Source organism: Mytilus edulis, chromosome 4 (assembly GCF_963676685.1).
Source record: "Mytilus edulis chromosome 4, xbMytEdul2.2, whole genome shotgun sequence".
In the NCBI taxonomy this organism is placed as follows: domain Eukaryota; kingdom Metazoa; phylum Mollusca; class Bivalvia; order Mytilida; family Mytilidae; genus Mytilus; species Mytilus edulis.
Window position 1 is genome coordinate 10,437,655 of NC_092347.1, and position 25,503 is coordinate 10,463,157.

At 32.4% G+C, this 25,503-nt stretch overlaps 1 protein-coding gene across 1 annotated transcript in view; it reads right to left on the reverse strand.

Moving 5' to 3' along the window:
• LOC139518662 (chondroitin sulfate synthase 1-like) overlaps window positions 1-24,631 on the reverse strand; it is a 32,452-nt gene extending 7,821 nt beyond the window's left edge. The window contains exon 1 of the mRNA XM_071310136.1: window positions 23,792-24,631. Within this exon, the coding sequence (XP_071166237.1) occupies window positions 23,792-24,631 (840 nt within the window). The remainder of the gene's footprint in view (window positions 1-23,791) is intronic.
• Window positions 24,632-25,503: the final 872 nt, after the last annotated feature.

A 25,503-nucleotide genomic window follows, 5' to 3' on the forward strand; every position in this document is an offset into this window, starting at 1 on the left:
ACATTGTGTTAACCTAGAAAGTATGAATAAGGTTGAGATATTTTACAATGCTACACGCGTTGAATTTAAGAGTAAGATCAAATATCAGTAGTTTGTAGACAGGCTTGTAGCCAGGATAATATTATAAGGTAGAACTAAATGTACTGTGGCAAATATTGCATACATATATGCAGGTATATATTTTACAATGATACACGCTTTGAATTTAAGAGTAAGATCAAATATTAGTAGTTTATAGCCAGCCTTGTAGCTAAGATAATATAACAAGGTAGAACTAAATGTACTGCGGCAACTATCACATACATATGCAGGTTGAAAATAATATTTATGTTATATGTTTATATTGTATGAATGTACTCAGATTTGAAAGACCAGCACGCTGAGTTGAAGCATAAAGATCTATCTTTTAAATATTATCCTGGCTACAAGCTATGTATGAATACTGTTTGCTGAAGTCCTTTTGCTGAAATTCAAAAAAAATACATTATCATCAGCATATAGTAAACAATGTGAATTGCTGACCCCCATATTCTTTAGAAAGAAGTTTAAGGATCCATACTGTGAATGAATTTTTTTTAACTCGTGTAGTAATTTTGACTCTAAATATGCCTCCTCTAGTAGTGGAACGAAGATCCCAAATTGTCAAGCCTGTGCCAGTATCTGATCATAGACTTTGCAATGACAAAATACAGAGTGAATCTACCGAGTTAAGAAAGATTGACAAAATTTAATGCGTAGTCTTTCTGAAAGAATCTTAGGATAAGCCTGATCTACATTTTTTTGCTGTAGTTGAAAAAATGGCAAGATCATCAGCATATGTATAGTAAAGAATAGGCTGGTCGTGAATAAACAACAGCTGGATCAGGTGAACTTTTAACACAATCAGGAGGTTCATTTATAAAAAATTTAAACAAGTTTGGACTCAAATTGTCTCCCTGTTTTACTCCAACTTTAGTTCTAAAGAGATCTCTTATCATACTCTCTAACTATATTCAATAGCTTAAGTTTTAAGTTTTATCCCTGGGTGAATGACAGTATCAAAAGCCTTCTGGAAATCAACAAAGCAGGCAAACATTCTACCTTCTCTTGTATTACAATACTTATTTATAATAGTTTTTAGAATGAACATATGGTCAGATGGTCGTGTTTTTTTTTCTTTCGGTAAACCAAATTTGGCTCTCATCAATGATATGATATTTATCTAAGGATTTACAAAGACGTGTATTAAGTATCTTATTAAAAAGGCTTCCCCAATGAATCAGTAATTGTAATTCCTCGATTGTTATTAAGATCGGATGCATCATTCCCTTTATGAATTGGGAATGAAAAACGTGTGGTCCAGGGTTCATGGTATTTTCCATAAGAAAGACAAAGATGTATAACGGATAGCATGGTACCAATAGGCGTAAACAGAATTTTCTAAAACCACGGGTAATAATTATACCTGAACTTCGAATTTGCACCTTATAATCATTCAGCTTGACTATATACCAAATGACAATACGACTTCTAAAAATCCAGGCTAAGAATAAGATGTATGTTGTTTAATTCCATTACGGACCTGCGAATTCGCGGATATGGTCTTGTCTCGATAACGATCCTCATAACATTATTTTGACTCCTTACTTATGCTCTTTCGACTTAAAATCAATTTTAAATTGTAGATTTTTCTTTTAAATTCCACCTAGTAGGTACATACTAGTTTTTAAAAAGTTTATCTTTTCAATACATGCAAAATATAAAGAAAATAAATCAGGATACTGTTATTTCATGTGATGTCAAATTTGTTAACATCGCCTTTTCTTAATTCGTAACTAAGAATGATCATAACCAGAGCTGTGTGTTAAAATGAATTCTCCACTTTTGAGAATTTATATTGTTATTAAACTTAACAGCTTATATTTAGTTGCCTCTTGGTTGATTTTATACATTATATTTTAAGTAACAGTGACTGGGCATTTCATTTTGTATTGGTTTTTTTTTCGATTCGTTCCAATTTTCTTTCCTTTCGCACTTTACAGGTATCCCTCTCTTCACCTCTTTTAGTTTTTATCATTTAGTGAAATCAACTTCACAAATATATCATATAATATATTCATATAACAAAAGACACGTTTAAAACTATTGACTTGTCTTATTAGGTCCTATTTAATAAAGAGTTACGACCATCACAATTTTAAGTTACGACCATCCTGAACAGTTTTGTTTTTTTAGTTACGACCATCATGCTCGAATTATTGAATGATCATTTTACGAAAATTGGAATGTTTTTATGTATCAAATTTTGTTTCAATCTCAACGCACTGACGATAAGTATGTATGAGACAAGCGGTATTACTGAAACATTTTTTTACTGCACGAAAATCGGAAAAGAAAAATGTATCCCTAGAGTTGTCTCCCATCTTCGGATGGTCGTAACTTTAAGTTACGACCATCCGCTTACCACCAGTGATCCATAGCGGCGTTCGGTCACAAGTTGTCTTATTTTTTATATCCAAATACGGTGATTAGTTATACTTTTTATTACATTGGCTAATGGCTTTTTTTTAAGAAATTAATGTTAGTTAGAAATGTAAGGAACTATATGTTTTTCCTACGCATTCACAATTTGTTTTGATCCGACGTTATCGACGTCTTGACAACGCCACATTATCGGTCGTCCCACTGTCTATATCACTCTATTTAGCTCTTAATATTATACAAATATAGCCTTTGTATGAGGTCGATACAAGGATATATTGACCTGAAAGAAGTATATTGACTGAGAACGTAGTCCGAGGTCGATATACTTCTTTGAGTCGATATATCCTGTATTGACCTCATACAAAGGCTATATTTGTTATATTATTAATTTCCGACCATATTTGTATCAAAATCGTCATTTGATTTTGTTGGAATTTTATAGATATCATATTGTCTCCTTAACAATACAAAATATTAGTTGTTATTTCAATTGCTTTTTTTTTTGTTTGTTTTTGTCATCTTAAGTATTTGAAGATTTTTTCCGTCAAATAATCGATCACAGATATCATCTGTTTCAAAACGTTAAGATCGTTTAACAATATCCTGAAATTCAATACATGACGTCACAAAGTTTATCGGCTTTTATATTTTCTAAAAATAACCGTGCAATATGCTTTTTGCTATCCGCCGTTTTCTCTCTACCTTCGAAAATATAGTTTAACATGTGACTATCCCTTAACGAATCAAATTTGTTAAAATATACAAATTAATAATATTATTCCGTATCATGTCTTTGTGACGTCAAATACGTTGACCCGGCCTTAATAACTTTGACCCTGACATATCAGCGACGTCATAATGTTTGAACCGACGTTAATAACTTTGACCCGAACTTATCAAGTCATCTTTTGTGTGCTGGTGAAACAAAGAAAACACTTCCGAAACACGCAAATATAGCCCGATAAATCGATTATCAGATTATCTGCATATTGATATTGTAAAATATCAGCTGCTTGTCGCAATGACATTATATAAAGGCTTGTTGATCTCGTTCGCTACGCTCACTCGACAAAAAGCTTCATATTATGTCTCGCAGCTGATATTTTACGATATCAACATGCAGATAACCTGATAATCGGTACTTATTGTATGATGTCAGAGAGTGAAATAACCACATGTGAAATTATCGGTTTTTATTTAACTGGGAAATCAATGTAATTCATTGCAACCAATGTAATAACATTCCTTATTCGGTTTCTTTTTCCTTATTCGATTTTCATTTCCTTATTCGGTAACTTTTTACTTATTCGGTTTCTATTTCCTTATTTGGTGTCTATTTCCTTATTCAATTTTCATTTCCTTATTCGGTTTCTATTTCCTAATTCAATTTTCATTTCCTTATTCGGTAACTTTTTCCTTATTCGATTTTCATTCCTTGTTCGGTTTCTATTTCCTTATTGGGTTTTTATTTCATTGTTATAATATTAGATTTCCATTTCCTTATTGGGTTTCTATTTCTATTTCTTTATTCAGTTTCTATTTCCTTATTCAATTTTCATTTCCTTATTACTCTTTATCGTTAAAAAAAGGGTTCACCAATTCAGACAAAAATTAGATCTTTCTAGTATACAATGAAAAACGAACTGGAAAGTCTATATGAGACATCAAAATGTTGTAACAGTGACGGATCCAGAAGGGGGTTCCGGGGCTGGAACCTCCCTTTTTCGGCCGATCAATGCATTTGAACAGGGACATATAGTTTGAACCCGCTCCCTTTTTAAAATGGCTGGATCTGCCCCTGTATAAGATGTGCATTTATAAGCTGTTTCGTAAGAACAAATGTCCCTACGTAACAATACATGATAGATTATGAAATGCCAGCGTATTCCCGATTTTGATATTACATGCCCCGTTTTTGACTCCTTGTACAGAAGCGACAAATGACAACCTCAGTAGCCAGGTCAATAATTTTCTATATATAGATCGGAATTCCTTCTAGTTATTTAAAAGACTGAAAATAATATTTATGTTATATGTTTATATTGTATGAATGTACTCAGATTTAAAAGACCAGCACGCTGAGTTGAAGCATAAAGATCTATCTTTTAAATATTATCCTGGCTACAAGCTATGTATGAATACTGTTTGCTGAAGTCCTTTTGCTGAAATTCAAAAAAAATACATTATCATCAGCATATAGTAAACAATGTGAATTGCTGACCCCCATATTCTTTAGAAAGAAGTTTAAGGATCCATACTGTGAATGAATTTTTTTTAACTCGTGTAGTAATTTTGACTCTAAATATGCCTCCTCTAGTAGTGGAACGAAGATCCCAAATTGTCAAGCCTGTGCCAGTATCTGATCATAGACTTTGCAATGACAAAATACAGAGTGAATCTACCGAGTTAAGAAAGATTGACAAAATTTAATGCGTAGTCTTTCTGAAAGAATCTTAGGATAAGCCTGATCTACATTTTTTTGCTGTAGTTGAAAAAATGGCAAGATCATCAGCATATGTATAGTAAAGAATAGGCTGGTCGTGAATAAACAACAGCTGGATCAGGTGAACTTTTAACACAATCAGGAGGTTCATTTATAAAAAATTTAAACAAGTTTGGACTCAAATTGTCTCCCTGTTTTACTCCAACTTTAGTTCTAAAGAGATCTCTTATCATACTCTCTAACTATATTCAATAGCTTAAGTTTTAAGTTTTATCCCTGGGTGAATGACAGTATCAAAAGCCTTCTGGAAATCAACAAAGCAGGCAAACATTCTACCTTCTCTTGTATTACAATACTTATTTATAATAGTTTTTAGAATGAACATATGGTCAGATGGTCGTGTTTTTTTTTCTTTCGGTAAACCAAATTTGGCTCTCATCAATGATATGATATTTATCTAAGGATTTACAAAGACGTGTATTAAGTATCTTATTAAAAAGGCTTCCCCAATGAATCAGTAATTGTAATTCCTCGATTGTTATTAAGATCGGATGCATCATTCCCTTTATGAATTGGGAATGAAAAACGTGTGGTCCAGGGTTCATGGTATTTTCCATAAGAAAGACAAAGATGTATAACGGATAGCATGGTACCAATAGGCGTAAACAGAATTTTCTAAAACCACGGGTAATAATTATACCTGAACTTCGAATTTGCACCTTATAATCATTCAGCTTGACTATATACCAAATGACAATACGACTTCTAAAAATCCAGGCTAAGAATAAGATGTATGTTGTTTAATTCCATTACGGACCTGCGAATTCGCGAAAATGGTCTTGTCTCGATAACGATCCTCATAACATTATTTTGACTCCTTACTTATGCTCTTTCGACTTAAAATCAATTTTAAATTGTAGATTTTTCTTTTAAATTCCACCTAGTAGGTACATACTAGTTTTTAAAAAGTTTATCTTTTCAATACATGCAAAATATAAAGAAAATAAATCAGGATACTGTTATTTCATGTGATGTCAAATTTGTTAACATCGCCTTTTCTTAATTCGTAACTAAGAATGATCATAACCAGAGCTGTGTGTTAAAATGAATTCTCCACTTTTGAGAATTTATATTGTTATTAAACTTAACAGCTTATATTTAGTTGCCTCTTGGTTGATTTTATACATTATATTTTAAGTAACAGTGACTGGGCATTTCATTTTGTATTGGTTTTTTTTTCGATTCGTTCCAATTTTCTTTCCTTTCGCACTTTACAGGTATCCCTCTCTTCACCTCTTTTAGTTTTTATCATTTAGTGAAATCAACTTCACAAATATATCATATAATATATTCATATAACAAAAGACACGTTTAAAACTATTGACTTGTCTTATTAGGTCCTATTTAATAAAGAGTTACGACCATCACAATTTTAAGTTACGACCATCCTGAACAGTTTTGTTTTTTTAGTTACGACCATCATGCTCGAATTATTGAATGATCATTTTACGAAAATTGGAATGTTTTTATGTATCAAATTTTGTTTCAATCTCAACGCACTGACGATAAGTATGTATGAGACAAGCGGTATTACTGAAACATTTTTTTACTGCACGAAAATCGGAAAAGAAAAATGTATCCCTAGAGTTGTCTCCCATCTTCGGATGGTCGTAACTTTAAGTTACGACCATCCGCTTACCACCAGTGATCCATAGCGGCGTTCGGTCACAAGTTGTCTTATTTTTTATATCCAAATACGGTGATTAGTTATACTTTTTATTACATTGGCTAATGGCTTTTTTTTAAGAAATTAATGTTAGTTAGAAATGTAAGGAACTATATGTTTTTCCTACGCATTCACAATTTGTTTTGATCCGACGTTATCGACGTCTTGACAACGCCACATTATCGGTCGTCCCACTGTCTATATCACTCTATTTAGCTCTTAATATTATACAAATATAGCCTTTGTATGAGGTCGATACAAGGATATATTGACCTGAAAGAAGTATATTGACTGAGAACGTAGTCCGAGGTCGATATACTTCTTTGAGTCGATATATCCTGTATTGACCTCATACAAAGGCTATATTTGTTATATTATTAATTTCCGACCATATTTGTATCAAAATCGTCATTTGATTTTGTTGGAATTTTATAGATATCATATTGTCTCCTTAACAATACAAAATATTAGTTGTTATTTCAATTGCTTTTTTTTTTGTTTGTTTTTGTCATCTTAAGTATTTGAAGATTTTTTCCGTCAAATAATCGATCACAGATATCATCTGTTTCAAAACGTTAAGATCGTTTAACAATATCCTGAAATTCAATACATGACGTCACAAAGTTTATCGGTTTTTATATTTTCTAAAAATAACCGTGCAATATGCTTTTTGCTATCCGCCGTTTTCTCTCTACCTTCGAAAATATAGTTTAACATGTGACTATCCCTTAACGAATCAAATTTGTTAAAATATACAAATTAATAATATTATTCCGTATCATGTCTTTGTGACGTCAAATACGTTGACCCGGCCTTAATAACTTTGACCCTGACATATCAGCGACGTCATAATGTTTGAACCGACGTTAATAACTTTGACCCGAACTTATCAAGTCATCTTTTGTGTGCTGGTGAAACAAAGAAAACACTTCCGAAACACGCAAATATAGCCCGATAAATCGATTATCAGATTATCTGCATATTGATATTGTAAAATATCAGCTGCTTGTCGCAATGACATTATATAAAGGCTTGTTGATCTCGTTCGCTACGCTCACTCGACAAAAAGCTTCATATTATGTCTCGCAGCTGATATTTTACGATATCAACATGCAGATAACCTGATAATCGGTACTTATTGTATGATGTCAGAGAGTGAAATAACCACATGTGAAATTATCGGTTTTTATTTAACTGGGAAATCAATGTAATTCATTGCAACCAATGTAATAACATTCCTTATTCGGTTTCTTTTTCCTTATTCGATTTTCATTTCCTTATTCGGTAACTTTTTACTTATTCGGTTTCTATTTCCTTATTTGGTGTCTATTTCCTTATTCAATTTTCATTTCCTTATTCGGTTTCTATTTCCTAATTCAATTTTCATTTCCTTATTCGGTAACTTTTTCCTTATTCGATTTTCATTCCTTGTTCGGTTTCTATTTCCTTATTGGGTTTTTATTTCATTGTTATAATATTAGATTTCCATTTCCTTATTGGGTTTCTATTTCTATTTCTTTATTCAGTTTCTATTTCCTTATTCAATTTTCATTTCCTTATTACTCTTTATCGTTAAAAAAAGGGTTCACCAATTCAGACAAAAATTAGATCTTTCTAGTATACAATGAAAAACGAACTGGAAAGTCTATATGAGACATCAAAATGTTGTAACAGTGACGGATCCAGAAGGGGGTTCCGGGGCTGGAACCTCCCTTTTTCGGCCGATCAATGCATTTGAACAGGGACATATAGTTTGAACCCGCTCCCTTTTTAAAATGGCTGGATCTGCCCCTGTATAAGATGTGCATTTATAAGCTGTTTCGTAAGAACAAATGTCCCTACGTAACAATACATGATAGATTATGAAATGCCAGCGTATTCCCGATTTTGATATTACATGCCCCGTTTTTGACTCCTTGTACAGAAGCGACAAATGACAACCTCAGTAGCCAGGTCAATAATTTTCTATATATAGATCGGAATTCCTTCTAGTTATTTAAAAGACTCTAATTAATATCGGTTAGGGAAATTTTTTCCGGAACTTTATATAAATAAAAAAGAATAGGATATAGATAGCAATTATCGTTACTAAGTGATGAAAACATCGGGTTATTCAATGAAATATGACTTATAGTGGAGGGGGCATTAAGTTTTTCCAGCTTTGTCTGTGTGTATGTCCGTACGTCAAGAAATTAGTTTTTGTTCTTTTATCTTGAGTTTGCCTCAACAAAATGTTAAGAAACTTATACACAATCCGTATTACAACAAAATACAGATCACATTTGAATTTTGGTGGCGTCATTTATACCAGTCTAGGGTTATGCGCCTTAACAAATTAAAAAAAAAATACTGATTTTGGTGTTTCCGTTTTCTTTCATAAGTTTGCCCGACATCAAAATCAAGACATATACACAATACATTTGCAGTAAAGAAACAGCGTCTTTATTGCTGTTCTCTTGACAAATACATTGAGATCTTTTACACAGAGAAAATTTAATCATTCTCGTTTCAATGAAAGTTGAAAGACAGTCCCTAGCACCGGTTTGAGCAGAATTGTTTGCTAAAGTCAATATCGTCACAGTTGTATGTGGCATAGAAGACACACATATGCGAGGCAATATGAACAATTTAATATGAACAGCTGGCAAAGGCTACTTGGCAAAATCTGTCATGGATTGCCCGACTATTTCACTTATACATTAGTATAAAACGAGACATATTTCAAGTGAAATACAGGGTAAGTTACTAGAGGTTGTATGTATATATATAATCCCTCAAAAATGAAGTTTTAGGTGGTATGTACATATGATTAACTAAGAGTGTTCCGTCCTGCCTGTCGGTTTGTCCATAGATCTGGGAAGTACTAGAACACTACATTATGTAGGTGGTCTTTTTACCGGGCACAGAAAAAAAACCATCATACTTGTCATTTTTACCGCGCTGAAGTACGTCCATTATTCATTATTCATTATTCAAAATTCAATAATGAATAATGAACTAGTTCACTATTCACTATTCAATGTTAAGTAATGAATGATGAAATAGTTTAGGTTTCATTTTTCAAGTTGGAGCGGTGAATAGTGAAATAAAAATAACTGACACTGTAGCTAAATTACGTATTTTTAAATTCGTCATTTTAGTGTTATCAAACGATCATTCAAATTATTATAAAAAAACACTCTGTAAATCTTTAATTTCATTTATTTATTTAGTTTCGGAGGATATAAACTTATGGCTTTTTCTTAACTATTTTTAAAAGAAATTCCATGTATGGACAACCTGAATACCAAAACATATATATATATATATATCAAAATTAAAATACTCTACGTTGTCTTTTTTTATTTTCTCTGGACCTTTGCTATTCTTCATCCTCTGATTAAAGATATAACAAGTTGATTGTGCAGCAATGACCATTAGAGGGGTCACGGAGGACCTAAATGACAAAACACGCGTGAAAATTAAGGAATAGCCAATTTTGAATAATGAAATGGATATTTTGAATAATTGAATGGACTGCTGTTACCCTTCAGCCCCGAATAATAGATAAACCTTATAACTCATTCGTAAGCTTATTAAGAGAGGAGCAAAAGGTATATAGTCAATATGTTCCGCAACGCATATAAGAGGAGTACCGACGGACTTGATATCGAAATACGCGTGAACATTGAGAAATAGCTTATTTTGTATAATGGAACGGACTGCTGCAACCCGTCAGCTCCTAATTACGATAAAAATTATACACCAATAAAAAGCTTATTGATAGAGAAATACACTGATAATAAACAATATGTGCGGCAATGACCATTAGAGGGGTTACGGAGGACCTAAATGCCAAAACACGCGTGAAAATTAGGAAATAGCCAATTTTGAATAATGAAATGGATATTTTGAATAATTGAATGGACTGCTGTGACCCTTCAGCCCGTATTTACAGATAAACTTTATACCCCATTCGAAAGCGTATTAAGAGAGGAACAAAAGGTATATAATCAATATATTTCGCAACGTTCATAACAAACGACATTGTGTGTACTCGATTATGCTTTCAAACAACCGTTGCAAGTAGTAACCGTTGCAACGAACGGTTTGTGATTAAGATTTGTTTCCCTTGAAATTGCACAGACATAAACAAGCTAAAAATAAAATATTTTCATTTTTTTTCAAATAATCGCCTGTTATACAGATACAACAGTTTAAATTGAATAAGTTGGCAATTTTTTGGGGTAGGCTTTCAAAACCATGATAGAATAAGAGCTATTTTAACATATAAAATCGGCCTTATTGAAAATGTATATTATGATAAACATAAATACAAAACCTTTTATACAAATGTGTAACAAGGACTGTGAAGGTCTTTTAAATTCACAATTCTAATACAACAATTGGATGTTTTAATTGCCAATCAAGGTCGTTAAAAACTTCTAGTTGTTGTTTAACAACTGTGAAACAAGGACTGTGAAGGTCTATTACATTAACCAATTGTGAGTTTCATCTTAAACATAGTACAACACATGCGTACTGCATACGCGAAAGCTGAAACTATGCATTTTATTAGAAACAAATACATATTTAAGATAGATTAAGTCCGATGCCTCGTGTTAAGAGAAAGTCATGCTCTTTGTACGTTAAGAACCCTTACAACAACTCTTTGAGAGGTTCGTAGGTTACCTGATGCAAGGCAAAATTCATGTCCCTATCCAATATACCCTCATCTTCCTGTGGCAGTCAAAATTTCCCTGATCATCATCCCGGTTGGCCTCAATTATTACGAGACCTACCTATTGTATTTATTGTTAAATTGTTCTCGTCCTGAATATTCATGAAATATTTGCCACTGAACGTTGAGAAACCAACAATCAATCAATCAATATATTTTCAGCATTTTCAAAATAAATCGTAATACACACGTATGCGATATTTTACCAATAAAAGTGGAAGGAAAGCTTCAATTAAAAGATCGTTTATAAGATATTTAAAGAATACAATGTCAGTATAATTTAATTAATAATTATTCTAGTCTTTTTAATTCTATGATGATTAATTATTTAGTCTAGGATGCATGATTTCGTTTATTATTTGTTTTTTGCTTTGAACTAGCTGTTAATAACCGGAAAAACTCTCAGATATGTACCAGGCCACGTACACTCTGTGTTTTAGCAAGGTGTATTTCTATTTGTATCTCATGATCTGAGTTAAGTCAGGCTTAAGTCTTTTTCAACTGATTTTTATAGTTCGCTCTTATGTTGTACTGTTACACCACTGTCAAAGTTACATGTTTAACGCCGCCACATTATGTATGTATATATGCCTATCCCAAGTCAGGAAACTGTAAATTAATTCAGTGGTTCTCGTTTGTTGCTATGTTAAATATTTGTTTTTCGTTCATATTTTGTACATAAATTAGGCCGTCAGTTTTCTTGTTTGAAATTTGTTAGCACTTGACATTTCGGAGACTTTTAAAGCGGACTATGCGGGATGGGCTTTGTTCAATGTTGAAGGCCGTACGGTGATCTATTATAGTTGTTTATTTCTGTGTCATTTGGTCTCATGTGGAGAACACATGCACTTGCCTCAGACAAGTGCCTGTGGTGGAGAGTTGTCTCATTGGCAATTATGTCATATCTTCCTTTTTATATTGGTGTTTTTCATCGACGACAGAATAGACAAATATGTCTTATTTATCAATAAATTGTCAGTTACTTTATTTGGAATGCATTTCAAGAAAAAAAGTCTCAAGTTGTTGATAAAATAAAAACATGAGAAGAGTGTCCTTTTCTCACTGAGTCAATGCAAAATCTCAGGTTTCCAATCATCAAAACAAAATCTTTTGATGAAACGACTGAAATTTATTGTTTAATATTTAATGTCTAATTTCAAAATCATGCAAGAAATAATTATACAATGAAATTAACACAAATTTGACACGTTAACGAATATAGATAAGAAACAAAAGAATAATACCAATACCAATCACAAACGCAAATCTATATTTAGAATATCAAAGTCATGTCAACTCAGTTCGTTTAAGGAGGTAGACCTAGGTGAAGGGAAATAACTCTTAAAATCATCAGTACGTTTATGTCAACCATTTTTTAAGAATATATTCTAAGCTTCTAGGTTACATAGATTATTTTCAATCTGTTTCAGGTAAATGCTTAAAATACATGGATGAACTTGACTTTTAAAAACGCTCAACTGATTTAAAGAGTTATCTCCCTGAACCAAGGTCTACCCCCTTAAGGTCTGTTTGATTCATTCTCTTATGTACCACTAAATAATTTCATAGGGAATCATAAACAAAGTGTTCTAGAAACGTTGAAATCGTTATCAAATAAAACGTGAAGCTAGTTTTTTGCTGATATGCATTTCAATTCTTTTGATGTTATCATGATGAATGAAATGACCTCATTCATTAAATGATTTCTCCAAAACAGCACCAACCGTTGAGTTACGTACCAACCGTACCAGATACGTAGCAAATCGGGAAACCTCTAGTAGAAGAGTACCGACGAACTTAAATATCGAAATACGCATGAACTTTGAGAAATGGCTTATTTTGAATAATTGAACGGACTGCCTTAACCCATCTGCTCATATTATACACCAAATTAAAGCCTATTAGAAGCCGATCAAAATAGCAGCCACTTCAAAATCGAAATCGAAACCGAATAAGGAAATGAAAATCGAAAAAGGAAAAAGAAAACGAATAAGGAAACGAAAAAAAGTCTTGTGAAAAAAATTTTGAGATAAAAAAATTTTGAAAGAAAAAAATATTCAGTTTGGAATTGTAATATTTTTTTTAAAATTTGAATATCGAAAAAGGAAATGGAAACTGAATAAGGAAATAGAAACCGAATAAGGAAATGAAAATCGAAAAAGGAAAAAGAAACCGAATAAGGAATGATAATCGAAAATGGAAAAAGAAAACGAATAATGAAACGAAAAAAAATTTTGAAGAAAAACTTTTCGAAGAAAAATATTTTGAGGGAAAAAAAAATTTGAGGAAAAAAAATTGAGGAAAAAAAAATTTGGAGGAAAATTTTTTTTGAGGAAAACAAAATTTTGAGGGAAAAAAAATTTGAGGAAAAAAAATTTTGAGGAAAAAAAAAATTTGAGGAAAAAAATTTTGTGGAAAAAAAAAATTTGAGGAAAAAAAAATTTGGGGAAAAAAAATTTTGTAGGAAAAAAAAATTCAGTTTGGACTTGTAATATTTTTCAAAATTTGAATATCGAAAAAGGAAATGGAAACCGAATAAGGAAATGAAAATCGAAAAAGGAAATAGAAACTGAATAAGGAAATAGAAACCGAAAAAGGAAATAGAAACCGAAAAAGGAAATGAATATTGAAAAAGGAAAAAGAAACCTAATTAGGAAATGAAAATTGCATAAGGAAATGGAAATCGAATAAGGAAATGAAAATCCAATTAGGAAATAGAAACTGAATAAGGAAATAGAAACCGAAAAAGGAAATGAATATTGAAAAAGGAAAAAGAAACCGAATAAGGAAATGAAAATCGAATAAGGAAATGGAAATCGAATAAGGAAATGAAAATCCAATAAGGAAATAGAAACTGAATAAGGAAATAGAAACCGAATAAGGAAATGAATATTGAAAAAGGAAAAAGAAACTGAATAAGGAAATGAAAATCGAATAAGGAAATGGAAATCGAATAAGGATGATAATCGAAAAAGGAATAAAAAAACGAATAAGGAAACGAAAAAAAAATTTGAAGAAAAACTTTTTGAGGAAACATATTTTGAGAAAAAAAAAAATTTGAGGAAAAAAAATTGAGGAAAAAAAATTTGAGGAAATTTTTTTTTTGAGGAAACCAAATTTTGAGGAAAAAACAATTTTGAGGGGGAAAAAAATTTGAGGAAAAAAAATTTTGAGGGAAAAAAACATTTTTTAGGAAATTTTGAAGGAAAAAATATTTTGAAGGAAAAAAAAAATCAGTTTGGACATGTTAGCGGGATCTTAACCCTCCCCTTATCTGGAATAGTGGTGTAACAAGTCAATTTAAAGTAAATTAATTAAATGAGCTCCCGAAAAATGGAATTATACAGAATTGTTCAATTTATATATATAGATAACATATAGGTGCAATACTACCATTATTCCCCTATTAGCCTTATTGTTTTTTTTTACCCTGTCCAGTACTACAGAAACATTTTAACATAAATCTCTTTGCATATAACATAATTACTATCCCTTTCTTTCCTGTTTATAAGCTTTCGAAACCATGTAACCTAAATTTTCCTAAATATGTTGTTGAAACACCAAATAAACAAGAATTGTGCTTTGAAAACCCCAAGATATATCTTTATAACTCAGAAATGTTTTACTGCAATGAAATGTAGGATTAATTTCTATATTTTTCAAAGTCAAATGAATATTTTGTTGACCCGTTTTCATACGCTGTTGTGTCGCACTATGATTGGGTAGTATTACACCTATAGAGTAAAATTTGTAAAGATAAAGTAATGAAAATCCAAACGAACAGGCATACAATAAAGTTTAAACAGAGATACTATAACTCAGTATGTATTTCATTAAAAAGGAAAAAAAATTCCCAAAAATTTAGATATAAATGTAAATATTCGTTTAAAGTTAAGACTTTAAAGGTTCCACAATATGAATTTTGTATGTTTTATTCCTTTTATCACTCAATTCATTTTCTAAAAGAGATAAAAAACCAAAAAAAAACAAAAAAAAACCAAACATCCAGTCAAGAAGGAAAAACTATGAGATGTACACAGACTTGTTAACGAAAAAAAACCCACCATTACATGCATGTGAGAACTTCTGGAAATGCTTCTCTTTTTAGCGAAAAAAAAAGGATTTCTCTGTGGCTCTCTTCCTATTTCATTGAAGTAAGACCAATGCATTTTGAATCTTTATTCAAATGTCAATCACCATTCTTAAAAAAATCTAATCGTGGGTCCAAAATGAAATAACCCTATACTATGGAACGTCAACGCTGTCTCATGGGGTATTACGTTATATTTTATTATTATTACATGATGATACTTTGTCTTTACCAATACCAATACCAATACCAAATTGTTTATCATAGTGATATGTGTTTATGACAATATACAATATTTCAATAAGCAGTTGTAATTACATGTATCAACACCCGGTCCTTTGGACCTATAAGTCACTTTAAACATTTATACATACAAAATAATAATCATTTCACAGCGGACAAAGTTAGAATTCGTGTTTGATTGTTCCTATACCAAAAGTGTTTTCTCTTATTAAATGCATTGTTAAAAAATTTAGCAGTTTTTCTAGGATATTTGCTGATAAGCTGTTTAAATTGTACATCTTTAGAAATGGCTTTAAAAACGTGTTCTATATCCAATATATGTTGATTTCTAAGATCTAGGTAAAAAACACAGAACACCAGGAAGTGGCGATTATTTTCAACATCACGTGAGTCACCAATTTGCAAATGCGGTCAGCTTCTGCTTCTCCGACGAACCGTCCGGTTTCGATCCTCAAAGGAAGTTTGCCGCATCTAAATTGTGCCAGTATAGAACGTTCAGCACGAGTGAGTTTCAATCCAACATATGTTTCACATTTCTATTCTGATTTGAATGTGTTATATGTCCGCATTTTCGGAAAGTTTGTAATAGAGTTTTCCCATTCAGTGGTTCACAACATGAAAAGTCTGTCTTTTACAAGAGAAATATCACAAGTTTGTTTTTGGTGGAAATAATCTTCCAAGTCAATGTGTGACAAAATAAGTTTCATATCTGATGACCAATTGTATAAACACCGTTCAAGGTCCCAGTTGAACACCTGTTTACGTACGCGTGAATCGTCCATTCGAATAAGCTTGTTCCATAGTCTAATTATATTGTACCAGTGTCTTCCTTTACATGGTAGTCATCCAACATCACCATTTGTAGCAACTTTCGGGTCGAATTTATGAACACCTAAGAAATAACGAATGGCTTTGTTTTGTACCAAGTTAACACATGCATAGTCTTTTAAACCCCAGACAGATGAGTGATAGTCTAAAATCGGTACGACACATGATGTAAACAGCTTTTCAAATGTCTTTATTCCAAAATTCTTAAGATTATGAATGTTTGAAATAATTCCACTGAGTGCTCGCCCACCAGCTTCCGATAATTTCTCAGCATTCACTTTATAGTCTTTAAATTCATGGAACATAACAACCAGATATTTGTACTTGTCGACAGTCTGTTATGAATTTCCTCCAATTTTAAACTTGTATTCTGATCGTTTAATACGAGATTGGCGGAAATTAATTACTTTCGATTTCTCAGTGTGGATAAGTACTCGCCATCACTTACACCAGTCATGGACTTTGTTCAACATCGCTTGCATGTCATTTTCATTGGATGAAATTAACACTTTATCGTCAGCATACAACAGTATCGACACATTTGAGCTTCCTATGCTAACACCAAGGTCAAGGTCTTTAACTTCCTGCACTAAATCATTAATGAAAATGAAGAAAATTGTCGGCGAAAGATTATCGCCTTGTCGAATATCGGAATTACGACTAAACCAATCCGTCAAAGTATCATTCAAACGAATACAAGCGGTATGCTTTTGATAGAGTTATAAATTTTCCCATCGATTTTTTTTTATTAAAAATCTAGTACAGTAGCATAACTCTATCAACAAAGTCAAATGCCTTTTTTAAAAAAAGGTTTTGGACAGTTCCTCACAATTGCATTTAATGTGAAAATATGGTCTTCACATGAACGATGCGCACGGAATCCATTCTGTTCGTCTGCCAACATGTCGTTTGTTTCTAAATAAGCAGATACTCGGCTGTTTATAAACGCACTAAATAGTTTTGAGATACAAGAGAGCAGACTTATTCCACGATAGTTAAGCGGACTTCGTTCATCGGATGTTTTGTCTTTAAGAATTGGACAAATTATTGCCTGTCGCCAGATTGATTAAATAATACTAGTTTCAAATATTAGTTGAAACAGATAATGAAGCACGCTTATCACAGATTCAAATTTCAAGACTTCATACGGTATGCTATCGATTCCACAAGCCTTGCCATTTTTTGCCCCATGTATTTAACTCCTGATCTCATCGATAGTTATGTTTGTATTCAGTTCCAGGTTTTGATCATATAAAGGGTCAATGAAAATTGTCATTAAACTCCGCCGTACTATTGTCCATGTTGTCAATATTATGAAAATCTGTTTTCTATCTCTTTAGCACTGAAGCATCATCTGTTAGTATTTCGCAGTTTGGACCGTATACTTCCATGGTAATGTTTTGTATTTTTCGGGGTCCTAGTTTTTGTCGAGCCTGCAACTTTTGTTGCAGAAAGCTCGACATAGGGATAGTGATCCGGCGGCGGCGGCTACGGCGGTGGCGTTAGCTCACTTATTAAAAGCTTTATATTTTAGAAGGTGGAAGACCTGGATGCTTCATACTTTGTATATAGATGCTTCCTGTTACGAAGTTTCCGTCAGTCACATATCCAATGTCCTTGACCTCATTTTCATGGTTCAGTGACCACTTGAAAAAAAAGTTCAAATTTTTTGTAATGTTGAATTCTCTCTTATTATAAGTTATAGGATAACTATATTTGATATGTTCGTACCTTGCAAGGTCCTCGTGTCTGTCAGACAGTTTTCACTTGACCTCGACCTCATTTCATGGATCAGTGAACAAGGTTAAGTTTTGGTGGTCAAGTCCATATCTCAGATACTATAAGCAATAGGGCTAGTATATTCGGTGTATGGAAGGACTGTAAGGTGTACATGTCCAACTGGCAGGTGTCATCTGACCTTGACCTCATTTTCATGGTTCAGTGGTTATAGTTAAATTTTTGTGTTTTGGTCTGTTTTTCTCATACCATATGCAATAGGTCTACTATATTTGTTGTATGGAATGATTGTTAAGTGTACATGTCTAGCGGGCAGATGTCATGTGACCTTGACCTCATTTTCATGGTTCAGTGGTCAAAATTAAGCTTTTGAGTTTTGGTCTTTTTATCTAATGCTATATGCCATAGGTCAACTATATTTGGTGTATGGAAATATTTTATGATCTTTATGTCAGTCGAGCAGGTTTTATTTAACCGTGACCTAATTTTCACGGTTCATTGCACAGTGTTAAGTTTTTGTGTTTTGGTCTATTTTTCTTAAACTATAAGTAATGTGTCAACTATATATGTTGTATATAAGCATTGTTAGCTGTACCTGTCTGCCTGACATGGTTTATCTGACCTGGACCTCTTTTTCAAGGTTCATTGGTCTTTGTTTAGTTATCTTGGTTAATGTTAAGTTTATGTGACAGTTGTAATAAAGCTTAGCTTTATACTTAGGACTATCAACATAATATCAATGATTAGTATAGAAGGCGAGACATTTCAGCGTGTGCACTCTTGTTTTAATTTTGTCCCAGAAATCATTAGGATTCGATGTAACCATATTATCGATTTCCAACAAAAAGATTGTCGGTAATGAAGTTCACATTGTCTTAATTTTCTATCAAATGATTTTTGCGCATGTTGAAATTCCTCCCGAAATCTCCTTCTGGTAGATGATATTCCTTTAAAACTGAGAAACTGTTTTTCCTTAAGACGCATTGCGTTTCATAGTTGTCCGATCTCTTCATTCCAGAAAGGTTTAGAACTTTTCTGTCGTTTTCTTGTCTTTCTACTTGCATCATATACTGGAATTTTGTAGTTCATTTCATCGACTATCAAAGTACAAAGATCCGAATATATATTATCCGCCACGCGAATTTGAGTCTCTCTTGTTGTTTCAATACGTTGAGTTAAAGTTTGAAGAGCTGCTTTCCGAATATCAGACCCAAAAAAGTCATTAGGAATCGATTTAAGCCTGAAGCATTTGAACTTAACTATTTTCGAACTACTATATTCGGAAATGTTAGTTAATGTTTTAAATTCTGCCAATAGAATAGAATGATCTAGGAATTTACCCCTTTCACCTAAAAGTTGGAAAAATTGTAATGCTTGATTACAGATCGGGTAGTAATAACCTGGAATGAGGAACACACATATAATCCACCACGTATTTCCCTCTACCTGATATACAAGTGAAATTGTCTTTATTCGAGTCGTTACTTGAATGGTTTTGACATTATGTAATGATGCTGTGGTATAAATCAATATGGTATGGTCATTACTCAACGATATTTCGATAGATTTTTATCATTATTGAATATGACTGTCCTATTAGTTAAAGTGGTTTTAACATTACTTGATGTGTTTGTGGCTTAACGTTAGGTAGTTGGTCCATTTCATGATGTGGTTTTGTTATTTCGTAATGATAATTTGCCAATTTCTTATACGGCTTTAAAATTACATAATGATGTTTCAAATTGTTACACGACATGATGTGTTCGTTCCAGTATTTGGTGTGGTCCTATCATTTCTTTATGTGGTTATCACATTACTTGATGAGATGAAAACACGATTTGGGAAAAACTAGTTTTTTGCCTAGAATAGTTAAGGCAATCCACCGATTAAGAGTTCAAATTTAAGTTCGTGTTACTGTTCGAATTGAACCCAGAGTAATTTTTCGAGTTAGATTCAGTTCATAATTAGAATTAAACTTCGAGTAAGCATTGCGTTGAACTTCGATTTTGAGTTACTGTTTGAGGTAGAGTTCGAGTACGATTTGAGTGGTATTCAGATTAAGATTTCGAAAGTGATGAATTTGGAGTAGTTATCTAAAATGAGTTTGAACTTGAATATTCTTTCGCGATTTGAGGGCATTTGCTCGAGCTTCCAAAAAAATAATACACGATGGTCTTGATGTATAGATTCTGCGTATTGATGTTGTTTATCATCTTAACAACGTGTTTTATAGTTCTTTCATTTGTCTTTGTTCTATTAATAATATTACTTTTACTGTTGAATGGTTTTATGTGATATCCGTTTCACGTGGCTCGGTACATCTCGTCAATGTGTTTGTATTGCATGGCTTTCATTTTTTGGTGGTTTGTTTTGTATATGCGACTTTTTGTATTTCTTTTCTTCATTTAACGTGACTCTGTACTTTAAAAGATCCAGTCAGTATGATATTGTTCTATTATATGTCATTATGATATATTTCTATTATGAATTACAATATACGTTGAACCACAAACGTCAAAATCATTCAATCGCGTTGTGGAATGAACTATTTTTGGATTGTTAAAAATTCTATATATAACTTTTGGACTACTAGTAGTTTAAATCTCGGATCTATTTCTGAAATTTATTCTTGCATACTTTTGATTTTTTAACCCTGTATGCTAACATTCCTATGTAAATTTTAAAATTGTTTGTATGCACATTGAACGACAAATTTATGTGACGTATAAAATTTTCTGACGTCAGACACTCAAATCAATGAATGTGTTCGTAGATAGTAGATGTTTTTGTGTTCTGTTAAATTGTTCCTTTTAAAATTGTTATACGATGATGACTGATGTACCCATATTTTGACTATTTTATTTATTGTGTCTGTTTATTTAACGCATCAATGTAAATATATCGGAAATTGATGAGACTGTCATTAAAGTGAGAGGTTTAGCGCTATAGAACCAGGTTCAATCCACCATTTTCTACATTAGAAAATGCCTGTACCAAGTCAGAAATATGACAGTTCATGTCCATTCGTTTTTGATGCGTTTTGTTATTTGATTTTGCCATGTGATTATGGACTTTCCGAATTGATTTTCCTCTAAGTTCAGTATTTTTGTGATTTTACTTTTTTTTAAGGTGTATGCGTTCAAAAGATAAACAATGTTACAGTTTAAAAAACACCACATAGAAATCGAAATTAAGAGTTGTTATTGCTAATAAGACAACTATTCACCAGGGTTTAAATGCAGTAGATGTAAACAATTTTACTAGTAACTAAACAACTTATGAAAAACAAATATTACACACATGAAACAACGACAACCGTTGAATGACAGGCTCCTTACTTGGGACATTCACATAAAGAATGTACACTTGGCGGGAAAAATCAGGTCTGCCAGAGCTAAACCTAACCTTAACATCGGTGAATAGTGAAGCAACGCAACACAAGAACAAACAGTAAAAAACAGATGTAATTGGCTTAACTCTATAGATCGGTATCACTGGGCTATATACATCCATAAAAATCCGGGGGTGATCTCAGGTGATCCGGAAGACTAGGCAGATCCTGCTCAACGTGTGACACTCGTCTTCGTATTCGTAAAAGTACAGGCCCAGTGATATTGGTTTAATTCGGTAATTCACCTACGCGGAAAATAGGAAGGAATCGTATTTTCTACCACTGGAACATATCTGTCGTCAACTGTGAAACAGATATTCCAAAAAACATATATCTTTTTTCAAAGAACTGAGGCTTTGTCGCTTAGTCCGATACCTCCCATTTGTTGACAATAGAGAATAAGTAATGGGATGTGTGTCAAGCCTTTGATATTAATGTCTCGGAAGTGAGACACACCAAAGTTATATTCCGTCATCGGCGACTTCATCATTAAGTTCGTTATGTTGCTCGTTTGCATTGTTTGACAATTGCCATATCTGCATGGACCTGTTAGAGCTTACTACTAGTATACGGTTTGGGCTTTGCTCATTGTTGAAGACAATACAGTGAAATATATGTGTTAGCTGCTACGCCATTTAGTATGTAATTAAGGGTTGTCTTGTTGGCAATCATACCACATCTTCTTATTTATAATTACCAAATCAATTTGTTTTGTCATGATAAATTTGTGAACCTCCATGAATTGTTAAAAAAAATGTATAGGAGTTAATCTTCTATATCGAGAGAAAATCAATTAAGTTGTTATACCAATTAATAGACGTTTTACTGTCAACATTACTCTTTTAGAATTACAGCAGCAATCTCAGGCGGGACACAGGGCTGTCGAATATTTTGCGAATAACTATAATACGACTTCCATTTTAGAACTAAGGGGAAAAACGACAGTACTAAGTGATATATTCCCCGTATGTCTGACATATTTTGTATCTTTTGTGTACTTGTTTCAGATATTTTTTCTGTCAATCCCTTTTCCAAACCAAATAACTCTAAATAATAACTCGAACTTTAATTCTAACTTGTACCAAATAGATAGCGAAGCTCATTCGAATCACATCAACAACATCCATATGGAAATCAGTCAGATAATGGAACTATTTATTTGTTAAATGGCCATGTAGCTTTACCTTATTAAGTAATGTGATAACCACACCAAAGAATGACTGGACCACATCAAATACAAGAACAAACGCAATAATGTGCAATCTAAACTGGTACAATTTCAAAAGTGACGACAGTTAAGATGTTAAAACAAAGACTGCGTGGAAAAAAAATCCAAATGAACAGCACTGACCGGTCTATAAGCTGTTATAATATTGCCAATTTGACAACAGTAAAGTAAAAACAACAGAGACTGCTTATTTAAAATTCCCAAATAAATAGAAGTTTGATAATGATAAAAAATAATACTAATTAATTTTAGCAAAGGTTAGGTAATTGAACGTGTCTGCGAAAGCTGATTTATCCTCTAAAACAGGCTCTTCGTCAGTGGATTTTTGCAAGTGATGCAGAAACAAACGATGTCTGACATGCAAACACCTTTAAAAGTGTACCAGTTCATATCGCATATAACTATTTTGTTTTTAACATATATATGCAGTCTTTGTGATTGTTTAAATTTCAAGTCTGTTATAGTTAAATCAGAAAAGATTAATATGTTTGATTTTACATAATAATCATACTGATGAAGGATATCTGTTATCTTAAATATTTATAGATAATTACATTTAATATTTACTTTTTTTATTTATTTTTGTGTTGCTTTTCACACTTTTTTGTATTGTGAACATATATCGTTACTCCTAACGATCAAGTGCCCTCGTAAAAAAGATCGGCGACTATTATCCAGACGTCGTATATAATTATAACTTAAAGTTTGCTAAATTTTTTTTATAGCACTTCAATATCAAAGAGTAGACCAACTGATATGAATCGTAATTGTAAAACAAATTTTAAAAAATTAACTCGCTTGGGAATGCAGTTTCTCTTAATATTTCAGATAGAGACCAAGAGTAATTGATATTAAAGTAAGGAAAACATTACACCAGGTCAAAGGAAATCACATGCCTTGCTTACAATATATATATACGAACCTCAACTGCCCAGGTGCATGATAAACCAGTATATCTGCGAACACATCTTCCAACTTCAACGTCTTCATGAGTTGTCAGCAAGTTGTCAATACAATTGTGTACATGTGGACCAACATGCCTCAATGTTTTGTAGCTGAACAGAAATCCAGGGCCTCCCATGCAATAGTTTTCATTTCTGTGCAAAAACAGTTTCCCTTTTTCTTCTTTTTTTCCAAAACCAGCTTGACCAATGAAAAGGGGAACAGAGCTGTTTACAGAGCGTAGAAACTTTTCAATTTTGTTTCCTCTTAAAAAAATATCGTCATCAACACGCATGAACCACTCAAAGTTGTTGATATAGTTATCATGCATGTATTTCAACATCAAAAGAGACTTTCTCTGGGGTGGATAGGAATCATCTGTACCGTCTAAACTAACCAGTGGAATTTGTTTTTCAGTTTTTGATCCTTCACTGGAGAAAAAGATTACTTTGCAGGATCCGCTACAAGAATTGGTCCAAGTATAAAAAGCAGCAACAGCCCGGGTATCTAGATAGTTCTTTGTTGTCATCACACCAATAAGAAGGAATCTTTTGTCATTTTTGTGGATGTAACTGTTCAAATCTAAACCTTCATTTGATGTCTTAACTACTTTTGGTACAGTATGGTTATCATTAAATTTGAGATGATCAATGCCAATATTGACCTTATAGTTTATATGGACTGTACGGCAACATTTCTCTGCCAAAAGCACACAAGATAATATCTTATGTCTATACAAAGATGATAAAAGTATTCCAATGCATAAACCTGACACAAATTTTGCAAATGGTTTTCTTTTAAGTCTTATCTTTCTAGCCATGGTCCACTTTTCCTAAGACAAAGTCTGTCAAGAAAAACATTCCGTTTAGGCCTATATCGTATGATAATATCAAAAAATAAATCATCTTTTTGTTATACTATTAACCTTCATATTATCAGTCAATCAACAAATATTTATGAACATGAGACAAAAAAAAACACCCTAAAACCCTATTTTTGTGTTGAGGCTATCATATGTTAATCGCCTGGTTGAAATGATGAAAGGTTCACAGACGGCAGATAGCAAAACCTTTCACAGTCATGTTAATTAATGAATTTGATGATGTTTTACTATACAAGGAAACATTACAAACAGATCTTGACAGATCTTCTATATAAGATGAACAAGTCAAAAAGGTTGTGATTGTTTTAAACATTATTTATTTTTCAGATTAAAAATTTACTATACTAAAGATCACAAAATATTGGATAGCATCACCATATATATATGATTGAACTGAAACTATCATTAATCGTACTTGAGACTATTGTACTTCAATACATCATGTACATAACTTGTGTTAGTTCTACGCCTATTTTTCACCGAATTCGTTATTATCTTGTTTTCTTTTTATTTCAATAATGTTTGCGTTTTCTGTGTAATATTATCGCTAATTCTATTGAAATAAGATGGTTAGCTGGAGGTCGATCCATAAGTTTGTTACGCTTTTATTAGAATGAAATTTTATTTATTTCATATTAATGACCTAAGATAACAACGAGTAAAGTAAATAATTAAACAGGACTAATACAAATTACCCCCAAATATTTTTTTTGAGGATTTCTGAGTGTAAATATGCATGTCAACGATCGCTTTAAGCTCATCACGTAAATTATGAATTTTAAATGTGACGTCACTTTGTGCGTTTAGGC